The sequence below is a fragment of the Arachis hypogaea genome, chromosome 15 (genome assembly GCF_003086295.3).
Source record: "Arachis hypogaea cultivar Tifrunner chromosome 15, arahy.Tifrunner.gnm2.J5K5, whole genome shotgun sequence".
Classification (NCBI taxonomy): domain Eukaryota; kingdom Viridiplantae; phylum Streptophyta; class Magnoliopsida; order Fabales; family Fabaceae; genus Arachis; species Arachis hypogaea.
The window spans coordinates 19360736-19373535 of NC_092050.1; the positions used below are offsets into that span (position 1 = coordinate 19360736).

Below are 12800 nucleotides of genomic sequence, written 5' to 3' on the forward strand. Positions count from 1 at the left end.
TGTCTCTTAGGAGCTTAGTCAACCCTTGCTTTAGGGTTTCCCCTAGGTTGGCTCCTATGTTGGTGTTTTTTCCTTCCTCTTTGCCGACCTGTATTTCCTCAGTTTTTCCTCCCGGCTGTGGTCGTAGTTCTTCTCGGGCCCTTGCACCGCCGAGCTCTATGGTGTGGACTTCTTTGCCTTTTCTCCTCAGGTTCAGGCTTTCGTTATAGCATTTTCTTGCCAGCTTCTGATCTCCCCTCACCGTTGCTATTCCCGCTGGGGTCGGGAATTTCATGCAAAGGTGGGGAGTTGACACCACCGCTCCGAGTCGATTAAGGGTAGCTCTGCCGATCAAGGCATTATATGCTGACCCTACATCGATGACTATGAAGTCTATACTCAGAGTTTTGGATTTTTCCCTTTTTCCAAAAGTAGTGTGTAGGGGTAGAAATCCTAGTGGTCTTATTGGTGTGTCGCCTAGTTCGTACAGGGTGTCGGGGTAGGCTCTTAATTCTTTCTCCTCCAACCCTAGTTTGTCAAAGGCGGGCTTGAAAAGGATGTCCGCTGAGCTTCCTTGGTCTACTAGGGTTCTATGGAGATGGGCATTGGCGAGGATCATAGTAATTACCACTGGGTCATCATGCCCAGGGGTTATTCCTTACCCATCTTCTCTTGTGAATGAAATGGTGGGAAGGTCGGATGACTCTCCTCCGACCTGGTAGACTCGCTTGAGATGTCTTTTGCGAGAGGACTTGGTGAGTCCCCCTCCCGCGAATCCTCCTGAGATCATATGAATATGTCTCTCCGGGGTCTGCGGTGGTGGGTCTCTTCTATCCATATCGTCTCGCTTTCTTTTCCCATGACCGTCCGACCTTTCTATGAGATATCTGTCGAGCCGACCTTCTCTAGCCAGTTTTTCTATCACATTTTTAAGGTCGTAACAGTCATTTGTCGAGTGACCATATAGTTTATGGTACTCACAGTAGTCGCTGCGACTCCCCCCTTTTTATTTTTAATAGGTCTGGGAGGAGGCAGTCTTTCAGTATTGCAAATCTCTCTGTATACATCCACTATGGAGACCTTTAGAGGAGTATAAGAGTGATATTTTCTTGGTCTATCGAGACCGAGTTCTTCCTTCTTCTTGGGTTCCCTCTCCCTCTCTTTCGTTGAGGGGGGATGCCCAGGTCGCCAGCTCGGATCTCTTAGTCTAGCATTTTCCTCCATGTTGATGTACTTTTCAGCTCTTTCCTGTACATCACTTAAGGAGGTGGGGTGTCTTTTAGATATGGACTGTGAGAAGGGACCTTCTCTAAACCCATTGACTAACCCCATTATGACTGCCTCAGTGGACAGGTCTTGAATTTCTAGACATGCTTTATTGAACCTTTCCATGTAGGCTCGTAAGGATTCTCCGACCTCCTGCTTTATTCCCAGGAGGCTTGGCGCATGTTTTACTTTGTCTTTCTGGATGGAGAACCTCATCAAGAACTTCCTTGAGAGGTCTTCAAAACTGGTTACCGACCTCGGGGGGAGGCTGTCGAACCACTTCATCGCTGCTTTCGACAAGGTGGTCGGGAAAGCTTTGCAGGGCGTTGCGTCAGAAGCGTCAGCCAGATACATCCGACTTTTAAAGTTGCTCAAATGATGTTTCGGATCTGTGGTTCCATCATAGAGGTCCATATCGGGACTTTTAAAGTTTCTTGGAACTTTTGCCCTCATTATGTCCTCACTAAAAGGATCCTCCCCTCCTGGGGGCGACTCTTCTCTATCGTCACGGGAGTTTCGACTTTTGAGGGAGGATTCTAACTTTAAGAGTTTTTTCTCTAACTCTTTTCGTCGATCCATCTCCTCTCTTAGGTGCTTTTCTATCTCCCTTTGTCGCTCCCGTTCCTGTTCTAGTTGTTCCAAGCGACTTTGGTGGACATGGACTAATCCCATAAGTTCGGCTGCGTGGGACTGTCCGTCCTTCTCCGAATCGCGCCCTTCTGAGGAATTCACCTTCGGAGTTTTGACTCCGGAGGTACCCTCTCTATGTTGATCGTTGGTTTCCTGGTGGAGGGTCAGGTCCACGTCATTATTTCCGGTGTCCAGATTCTCTTGTTCGGAATCTGTCTCCACATGACCCTCCTCAGGGGATCTGTCCGCCATCACTGGTTGATTTCTTGGGTCCCCGACAACGGCGCCAATGTTACGAGGGGTAACTGGAGATTAATGGGCTAGATGGTGTTGATTGGCCCAAACATATGAAAGAGGAGGCCTGCAAGTGGGTTGACGATCCACTGGCTCCGTCCGACTAGTTCGTGAGAGGAGAGGGGGGTGGTACCTGCAAAGACACTCCGATGCCAAAGTCAGCAAGGGGGCAAAACAGGTCTAGAGAGTATTGGGCTTCTGAGATACCTAAGAAGTGTCAGTGTATTTATAGGGATAATCCCATAACCACCGTTGAAGTAGTTCCGCCTTTCAAGGGGGAATAACTGTCCCTTTATCTTAGGGAGGTTGAGATATGGCTCTTGGAAGTGGTTAGAGAGATTCTAGGGGCAGTTATCCTTTTGAAGGAGGGTTTATCTGCCAGCTAGTCCTCGTACCGACTTCTTTAGAGCAAGTCGTGAAGATAGCCGACTTCGTGGTATCTGGTTGGTGTAATGAAAGGCTCAACTCTTTTGGGTTGGGCCTTTTTACTTGGATCATGGGTCTTAGCGTTGGGCCAGGGTATGAACAACTATATTATATTACTAATTTAATAATCAAAGTGTGTTACATGCCATTCATTAAAATTGATATAAAATATTTTTTTTCTAAAATTAATAAACTCCCTTCTTCCATCCTCTTATTTATCTCTCTCTCCTTCTCTATTTCTCTCTCTACTATTTCCATTCTATATATAGCTTATAATTTATATTTTATATTAATAATTTGACAAACCAAAATGTATTATGAGATATTTTTCATTACAATTAAAATAAAATATTTTCTTTCAAAATTAACAAACTTTCTTTCTCTTTTTTCTTCTTTTATCTTTCTCTTTTTTCTCTCTTATTTTCTATTTCTCTTTACTTTTCTGTTCTAAAAAATAAAATTAATAAGATAATATAATTCAAATAAATTAATAAAATTACAAAGAATACATTAAATTTATAATTAAATATAATTAAAAATGATCTTGTAATATTATTCATATAAAAAATATATTATTATTATATCTATATTTTATTAGTTTTAAATTTTCATCGTTTATTTTTTAATCTATATTTTTACTTCTTTTTTTTAAATATTTATTATTTATAATTTGAAGAGAATATTAATATTGTGACTAATAATTATAATTAATATTCAATTATTTTAAAAAATGACTTTGATTTAATTTTATAACTATTAATATAAATTATTTTATACTAATATTTAATTATAACGGACAAAAGTATTAGTAATATACTAATATTCAAGTAAAATTTATAACGATAAAAGAAGTAGAACCTTCTCTTTTTTTTTTGGAAACAAGATTGGATGGTAAAAGATCATTGAGTTTCATATCAATGTATAGTTAATAATTAAAATAAACTCTTCTGAAAAAAAATGTAGTTTCTGAATAGAACAATTGGATGCAAGGACTATTGAGATAGTAGAAGGGGATCGTAATAATGGCGGGGCATAGCGATGATTGAATTAACTGTGTTTGTGCTAACATACTCAGTATGTTTTCTCTCTATAGTCTATTGTGCTACCCTTTTTGACTCCTTTGGCTGCGAAATCGCATATCTCATATCCCATCCCAAAGTACCATATATTTTGTGTGCCCACGTAATTAAAAATCCAAACTGATGTAATTGATGCTATACAATAATTAATTGTACGGACTGGTATGTCTAATTAATTAGTCTTAGCAATTAGCAAAAAACATTCAAATTGGATTTTATGCACGTATCATTATCTCCATAGAAACATATAATTGTAATTTGTGGCATAAAACATGCACCTAATATATATATATATGATTGTTATTTATATAGAGAAATTTTCGGAGGTTGCGGGTTCAAGTCTCCTATCTTTCTAAATTTTTGTCAATGAGTTATAGGCTTATAGCTCAAATGACATAGACTCTCCATACTCAATCAAAAGGTCGCGGGTTCGAGTCACATATCTTTCCAAATTTTAATGAGTTATAACTCAAATGGCATAGACTCCCCATACTCAATTAAGAGGTCGCGGATTCGAGTCACATATCTTTCCAAAATTTTATAAATATATGTGTGTTAATTTTAAAATATTTAGATACAAACTGTATTGATTTATGTGTGTAAAATTTTAATAAATATAAATACAAATTATATATTTTTTATGTGCAAAATATTTATAAATATGAGTGTAAATTATTATTGGTCAAACACTAATAAAAAATAATAATATTTTACTGATCATATAAGATATTTATTTATATCAATTAGAAATATAGATACAAATATGTTTATTATTTGTTTAATAAGACACAAAATATAATAATACACAAAATATATATTAGTGTTTTTCCAAAAAATTAGGACAGAAATATTATATTAAACATGAGATGACATAGCTTTTTATTATAATTTTATCTTTTCAAAATTTTTAAAATTCTAATTATCACTTTGATCTTCAACAATTTCTTCCATATTAGAAGTAAAATTAATTTTTAATCAGAAATGTGTTTATGACCTTTTATTAGTATTTCAACAACCAAACAAACTAAATGTATTTATATCATTATATGTATTTGTGTGTATGTGTGTATACATACTTTTGTATTTGTGTTTCTATTATCAAGAGACAGTAAACAAATTAAACAGAGAGTATATTCAGTTATTCACATTCACATATATACATGGGCAAAGGATTGGAGAGTCTCATTGCATTGGATTGAACAGTAAGGCGTAAAGGCATAGAAACAAGACCATGAGACCCACAAGCTCATTCATGCATGGCAGCATGACCCACACGGTATTGAAAAGAATGGTTATGATTGCAGTCTTAGGGTTGAAAGAAACACAAACTAAAAAGATACATCTTTCATTGGTTATTTATTACTTTGGTTTTGGATCCCTCCCCTCTCATCTACTCTATAACTAAAAAAGTGAAAGCTCCAAAACTTATATTCTTTGCAACCCTTCACAAGCAAACCCAATTAACAAAAGCTTCCTTCCAACTTCAAAAAACAAGAACCAAAGCTTTTTTCAACCAATTTGTTGGAAAAGAACAACTAACTGATAGTGCTTAATGAACCTCTTTGTTTCATTCAAATTCATTCCCATTTTTCCTTCACTCTGATCTCCTTCTCTATAATGTATATAATTACTCCGTGACCTTTAACATAATAAACTGGATTTGATTTTGTTGAAGACTAAAGGATTCAAACACATGAAAACAGAAAAGAAACGTTCGTAAATGCAACTTCTCTGTAATGCAGCAGCACAATGAAAAATGATGTATGTAGGAAAAACTAAACTAGTTACCCTGCACTTTCTCTACTTTCTACAGCAAATAAATTTGAACAAAGGAACACATAAGCTTTTATGTAAGAGAAAAGAAAACTCTTACACCCTCATTGAATGATATATAATATACATAGCAGATAGCAAACACACCTTTCGAGAAAGTTTGAGCTGGGGGGAATGAAGCCTGGTCCGAGATCATTCTGAGCATCCGCACATGGGTTCGGATGCAGATAATGGAAGGAATGGTCTCGAACCAGACAGCATTCCCCTCAACTCCTTCATCATATGTATACGTGTGTGTGCGGGGAAAAGTGGGGGAGAATTAAAGAATGGAAGATTAGTTAGTTTGAGAGGAGAGGGCAGAGAGCACTGTTGGATATTGATATGGCCATGCATTGCCTTTCATGGTCCCTTCTTATATACGTGAATGTGGGGAATGTGTCGGAAAATTAAACTCCCCCACTTGCTTCCCAACCAAATTGTTGCCATGGATTCACTATTTTACCTTTTCATATATATAAATCCATAGGTATGTATATTGTATAGTTTACTAAACATATAATAAAGTAAGCTTTAGTATTTTTAGAGTTCAGGTCACGGATTTAAACCGTAAAATCAGTTATTGATGTAATTATTAGATTAGGCTATTTATATTCTTTGGGTCTAGTTTTTTTTTTTTTTTTTTTTGAACTCTACATTAAGTTAGGATTTTTTGTATACTGAGTTATCTTTTCTCTTCTTTTTATTATCTTTTCTCTTGCAACTAAATAGTGAATTATCTTTTGAATGTGAAATTTCCTTTGTCCTTTTGATGATTTTTCTTGGGTGTGGGTGGGGGCAAGCAGGTAGAATTTTCTGACCTATATGGTTGTCTGTTTATAATTAGGGGTTCCCATTTATATTATTTATAGTTATACTTGTTGCAGATGTGTACTTTTATTTGTTTTTCTTAAACATAGGCAAATTTATATAAGTCTTTGAAAATGAAAAGGAAAGATAAATTTATGGAATGTAAAGTAGTAAATAACTAAATAGGACCCATATTTGCCTTATTGATGGTAAATGCTTTCACATCAATAAAAGATTGGTTGGTTAGTAGTGATGCAAAAGTAACAACCTCTTTTAGTATTTGTTAAAGGACCTGCAAAGCTCCCTTTAAATCCTGCCTTCTTTATTCCCATTTCTTGGAATATTGATGTCTTTATGGTGGAGAAATTCCCCCCATGGGAGAATTATATTTTTCTTCAAACAATGAATATGTAACATAATTACATAGCATTCTTTGTTAGCTAAATATATAAAATTGATGATATTGTTTTACTTATATTCAATTCGATGGACATTTTGCATGAGTGTGAGACCAGAGTTATGAATTGTTGCATTAAACAGTGATTAAAAGCAAATAAGACAGTGTGTATAATGATCATGATCTTTAGATAGGTGTTTAAAGTAGTTCTCTCTTTTGCTTGCCACTTGAAAAAAAAAGGGGCCCCTAGAACAGTGAGATTGATCAAGGGAAGAAATGGGAACCTTTATATTCTTCATTGATCAATGATGCTCTCAAACAGTGAGATTCCAAGCTTATATAGAAAGAAATCCTGGTTGTGCTAGAACAGATGCAGTGATAAAGAGGAAGTGGTAAGAAGACAGAGGATAACCAAATAGAAAATTTTAAAAATGAAACAAATTAATTGGTTGAAAATGAGGAAAAGGTTAAAACAATTTAATGGGCGGAGTCATTATTCTAAGTTGTATATTTTGATTATTTTCTCGCTATGCCCACATGTCTTGCCATATTAAGACAGGCACATTAAATAGCTTGAGATAATGTTAGTATTTTTATTTTATTTTTTCTCAGTGGAGGACAATGTTAGTTTATATTACTATGCTATTTAGCTACATGACTATGCATCATCTATGGATATTTGGCAATTATTCTGGCTGCTCAATTGGCTACAACAACAAAGAGAAGAAAACAAAATGCATTTAATACGAGTGTGGTCTACAATGTAAAAACAAACTTGAGGCTGAGTTTTGAAATTGAGAAATATTTGTACTACTATCTTATTTTGTGAAATAACATTGAGAAATGCTAAAATGATTATGCTGTGATGATAAGTCTAATTGATTACATAACAGATGGAATGTGTTTGTTTGAATTGATTGAAAAACAATTGGTTTTATATGTTAGAATTACATACTAGTATACTAGCAAGGAAGGTTTAATTACTCCATTAGTTCCTATAATTTCGTGAAATTTTTACTTAGATTCTTATACTTTTTTTCTTTTAATTGGATTCCTGCACCAAATTTTTTTTCAATTAGGTTCCTCTTTGTAGTAATTAGTTTAATTGTATAGGGACCCAACTAAAAAAAAATTAGTGCAATGATTCAAATAAAAGAAAAAGAAATGTAGGGACTAAATTGAAAAAAAAAATGGTACAAGAACCTAATTAAAATAAAAAAAAATATAGGAATCTAATTAAAAATTTTGCGAAACTATAGGAACTAACAAAATAATTAATCTACTAATAAATAAATAAAATGATCTTAAATCCACATGCAATATAAGGCATTATTTCATCAAAGTTGCAACGCGCAGATTACTTCAAATTTGTTTATTGACCTATGTATACAGTATACCCTTATTAATATCCGTTTATAAGTAAAGATAGTCGGAGTTAAATTTTTAGGTGAATAGGACGAGGTCTTTGACATGGGCCTAACTTATTAAGAAAGATAAATAAATAATATTTAATAAATTTTAAAGATTCTATTTTTATTTTATATATTTTATTTTTTATTTATAAAAGTAAATTAGGCAATTTAAACATTATAATAAAAAGTATTATAGAACTCACCAAATTTTTATTATGTAAATCCTTAATATCCACTTCTCTTCATTAATGTAACTGAATGTAAGCGAAATTAAAAGGATAAAAAAAAACTGTTTCCAACTATAAGAAGAAAGTAATTTAATAAAGAATGGCGATGACGAGCTAACCGCCAAAGAGTAAGAAAAAAATCCATAACGGCCAAAGTAAGATGGAGGGAAAAAATGGACACGCGTCGCAGTGTGATAGGTATGGTTTTGAGAAGTTATAACTGAAAGGCACTATAAGAGATTAGTGATCACTTGATGGAACGTGCATTTCTTGTTGAAGAAGCTTCTGAGTTCTGAGCTGAGATAAAGAGATCGGAGAGAGTAGCTAGCTAACTACGAAAGTTGAGTTCAACAATAGTCGCTGAGAAAGAGAGAGGAAAAGCGCACGCGAAGGAAGAGAGAGCTCGCAAGTTGCAATAATGGAGGTGATATTGAGTGCTGATGCTGTTAGTGCTGAGAACAACAACGAGGCGAATCATCGTCGTAATGAAAAGGAGGAGAAGAAGATCGTTCGCATTCAGGTTTCCAAAACCAAGAAACGCCTCGATTTCTACCTCAACCTTTCTAAGGTATCTTTCTTCGAGTTCACCTTCACTTAATTTTCGGTTTCATTATTTTTACATTGAATCAATCTGTTTCGGTTTTGGATTAGTTTAGCTTTGTAGTGATTCTTGTACGTTCTTGATTTGATTTCTTACTGATCGTTCACCTTACTGCAATTTGCAATCCAATGATAATATAACGTCTTCAATTCATATATAGATAGAATTAGATTCAAATACCTTATATTTATCTGTATTTTTTTGCTGATGCAGAGGTATATAAAGCAGAACAATGACGTCGCTCTCTGCGCACTAGGCATGGGTATCGATTTCTTTTACTTCTCTGCTTTCTTTTCTTTCTGCACCTTATTACCACATTACTTCTTTTTCCATTAGGTTCCATCAGGAAAATTATCATTGTGTTTCAATATGAACCATGGAGTACAACTACTTCACTGATTGTGGAAAAAGCAATTAAGAATGAAGATACAGGAATTTTAGAAGATTAAATATGTTCCTTTCTTTCTTGAATTGCGATCCATTCTTTCTTGTTTTCTAACTGTATTTTTTGTTTAATTGAATTCAGCTATTCCAACTGCTATACTCATCTCTGAAATTCTGAAACGCAATGGGTGGGCAACTGAGAAAAGTACGATCACTACTACTGTCCTTAGTTAGTGTCTACAAAGCAATACGTTTATTCTAACTAATGCTAAGTTTCAATGAAAGTGGATTTCATATAGGCCTGTATGTGATGCAGATTTAGCGATAGCCACTGTTGCCGCTAAAGTCAAGGAAGGCCGGGCGATTCACAAGCCTAAGGTTTTTTTATTATTACCCTGCATGCTTGCTTGCTTTCTTTTATATCTTGATTGTCACTTATTTGTTCAGTGTGCTGTGTTAGTGACGTAGCTGATATTATTTTTTTTTTGCACAGATTGAGATTGTTCTGGGTAAGGATAATGAAGTTGACGGAAGCACTGTTGCTGAGACATTGGAGAATGGTGCTGAGAATAAGGCGTAAAAGTAGTGGAGTCGTGCATGATGATGCTTCTCCGCATCTTCTGTATGCAATGGAGTTAGAACCTGTATATGTTCGTTCGTTCATTCTGTTAATCTTTTTCTTTCTTTCTTCTGGGATGAGGTGATAAAATGCAAAGTGTACTCTACCCACGCATTCAGATCTTTCAATGATACTTCATACTATTACTGAATCACAATGAAATGAAATGCGCGCTAGGTGTATTGTTTCTGCCACATTACTCTGTGTCTTAAATTACATTTTAAAACTGACTTATCAAATCACACCAGTTAGAGTTAGAGAAGCCACAATTTGGCTAACGACAAGTCACAAGATTCACAACTGAGATTTTGATGAAAGATAGGTAAATCCTTGTTTTGCATGAAGCTATTAATTTGATTATATTATTGTTGATGAAGGTGGCAAGCAGAGATTGGATGTGATGATGATGATGATGATGATTATTATTATTATTATTATGTTATAAAATAAACTTTCCATGGGTGGTCGCTTACGTTCTAATGACATTCAATTAAAGTAAGTGTGTATATTCATTATTAACTACGGCAAATAAAAACCTAATTTGCTTGCGTCTTTGGAAGGCGGAGCCGCTAGTGTGAAAACTTGCAAGTGTAGTTAGAGAGAGAATGGATCCGCTGTCAGCTCTGAGAGACTTCACGATGAGAGGGGAGCTGGAGAAGATCGTTAGGGTGAACGGCGAGTTCCGGTTCGGGGAGGAGTACTCGTTCCCCTGCTCGGCGGAGACAGCGTATCGGTCGACGAAGGGGAACAGGTACACACTGGAGACGCTGGTGCACTACATAAACAACCACCAGCTGAAGCACACGGAGTACTTCCAGAGCACCTTCGCCCTCGGCATCCCCTCCGTCACCCTCCCTGATCGCAAGCCCCTCCTCCAATACCTCCAGGGCTCCCTCTCCTCCACCGACTCCGTCGAGTATCGCCCCGAGGATATCCCCCACCCTCTCCCTCTCCCTCTCCCTCCCAACCCTAATAATCCCCCACTCCACCAACAACAACTTCCCTCCGGCGTCATTCCCCAAAATGCCCCTCACCCTCACCCTCCCCCTTCTCATACCCCTGCCGCCCCGGAGGAGCCCCAATTGGACTTCATCTCCCTCATTCGCTCCGTCGAGAAGCCCCTCAAGGACCGCGAGTCCCTTCTCGAGTGCAAGAACAGGGACTTCTACAGCGTCCTCGTCGCCGCCACCAAGCGTGAGGAGGAGCGCCAGCGCATCGAGTCTCAGCAGCGCAAGGACGGCCTTGTCGCCAAGAGCCGTCTCATGGGCGCCGACGAGAGGGGTTTAGGGTTTGGTGACGACATGAGCTACGACCCCACTCCCAAGCCCAAGATGCATCTCAAGGGTTCCAAGATTGGGGAAGGGGTCCCCATCATTTTCGTGCCCAGCGCGTTTCAGACGCTGATCACTATTTACAACGTGAAGGAGTTTCTGGAGGATGGGGTCTATATACCCACCGATGTTAAGGTGAAGCAGATGAAGGGCGCCAGGCCTGATTGCGTGACGGTGCAGAAGAAGCTGAGCAGGGACAGGGTGGTCACCGCTTATGAGGTCAGGGATAAGCCCTCTTCCCTCAAGGCTGAGGATTGGGATCGTGTTGTCGCCGTTTTCGTCTTGGGCAAGGAGTGGCAATTTAAGGAATGGCCTTTCAAGGATCATGTCGAGATTTTTAACAAAAGTCAGTCAATTTTTTATGATTTTTGTGTATTTCTATCTGTGCTTAAGCCTCTGCTCTCCTATTCGGATTGTCAGTTGAGAAATGCCACATTCATGTTTTTTATGTTGATGATGATCGTGTTGACCATTTGAGATGTTCTTGCAGTTATTGGGTTTTACATGCGTTTTGAAGATGATAGTTTGGAATCAGCAAAAATTGTGAAGCAATGGAATGTGAAGATTATATCGGTGGGTGCCCTACCTTGGTGGTTTTATTTTGCATGCTTGTTCAAACTATTGCTCTTCTTGCTTCCTATATATTTCCCCTCTTCTGGCTTGCGATCTAACTATAAATTTCTAATTTTTTTGCAGATTAGCAAGAACAAGCGACATCAAGACAAGGCTGCAGCATTGGAGGTCTGGGACAGGCTAGAAGAGTTTGTACGGTCACGATCACATTCTTAATGTGTGTACCATATTTATAACCCTGTATGTAATATTCGTTTCCTCAAACTGAATACTAAACATTTTTGGCTGTCTTATGATGTGTTATGAGATGAGATAAATAGTCCAAATAATTTATTGTTAGTGAAATTAGTATTGACAATTTGTTGATTTCTTTTTTATGCTACCCTTGCTTGTTTTCCAATGCATTAGATAAACATAATTGAAGATTGTGTATTGCTGAAAGTTGAGGCATTTGCACTCTCAAGTAATCTGATAAATTATAGGACTAGTCACCTTGGCTGGAGTTGTTGAACTTAGTAACTTTGAGGATTTATTAATGTCTAGAATCTAGTTGAGGTTTTACAGTTTTTCTGCTAACTCTTCCATGGCCTAGAAAACTACAGAGTACAGAGAACCCTTTTCAATTCCATAACTAAGATGGTAGAAAATAGATAGAAAAGTAATCTTGAATCCATGGAATGATCAGTTATGCTCCAATTACTTGGTCTGGTTTCACAAATTTGAAGCTTACTCAGTGTCGTTAGTCATTAGTCAAGATTGTGGTAACTATTAAATGTAAAGGGAATGATAATCTCCTGAAATCTTATGAAAAGTTTTACAGAGAAGCCGCTGATTCAGAATAGATACTAAGTATATAATTCCTTCAGAATTGTAGTTTCTTAATTGGCTTTATATTCAGTCTTCCATTGCTTCGGCAACTTTTGTATTGTTAAAAGTTAAAACCATTCAAAAACTTTGACATAT

At 36.8% G+C, this 12800-nt stretch overlaps 2 protein-coding genes across 2 annotated transcripts; both read left to right on the forward strand.

Annotated features, from left to right (window-relative positions):
- Positions 1–8572: 8572 nt before the first annotated feature.
- On the forward strand, positions 8573–10127 carry LOC112749841 (uncharacterized protein At2g34160). Its single transcript, XM_025798256.3, has 5 exons — positions 8573–8897; positions 9144–9192; positions 9457–9519; positions 9631–9692; positions 9808–10127. Exons 1-5 carry the CDS (start codon positions 8748–8750, stop codon positions 9892–9894), a joined length of 411 nt encoding a protein of 136 aa, XP_025654041.1. The 5' UTR covers positions 8573–8747; the 3' UTR covers positions 9895–10127.
- Positions 10128–10311: 184 nt separating this feature from the next.
- LOC112749836 (protein CDC73 homolog) lies at positions 10312–12195 on the forward strand. The gene is made up of 3 exons (XM_025798252.3): positions 10312–11610; positions 11755–11837; positions 11961–12195. Exons 1-3 carry the CDS (start codon positions 10539–10541, stop codon positions 12051–12053), a joined length of 1248 nt encoding a protein of 415 aa, XP_025654037.1. The 5' UTR covers positions 10312–10538; the 3' UTR covers positions 12054–12195.
- The last annotated feature ends 605 nt before the right edge of the window (positions 12196–12800 follow it).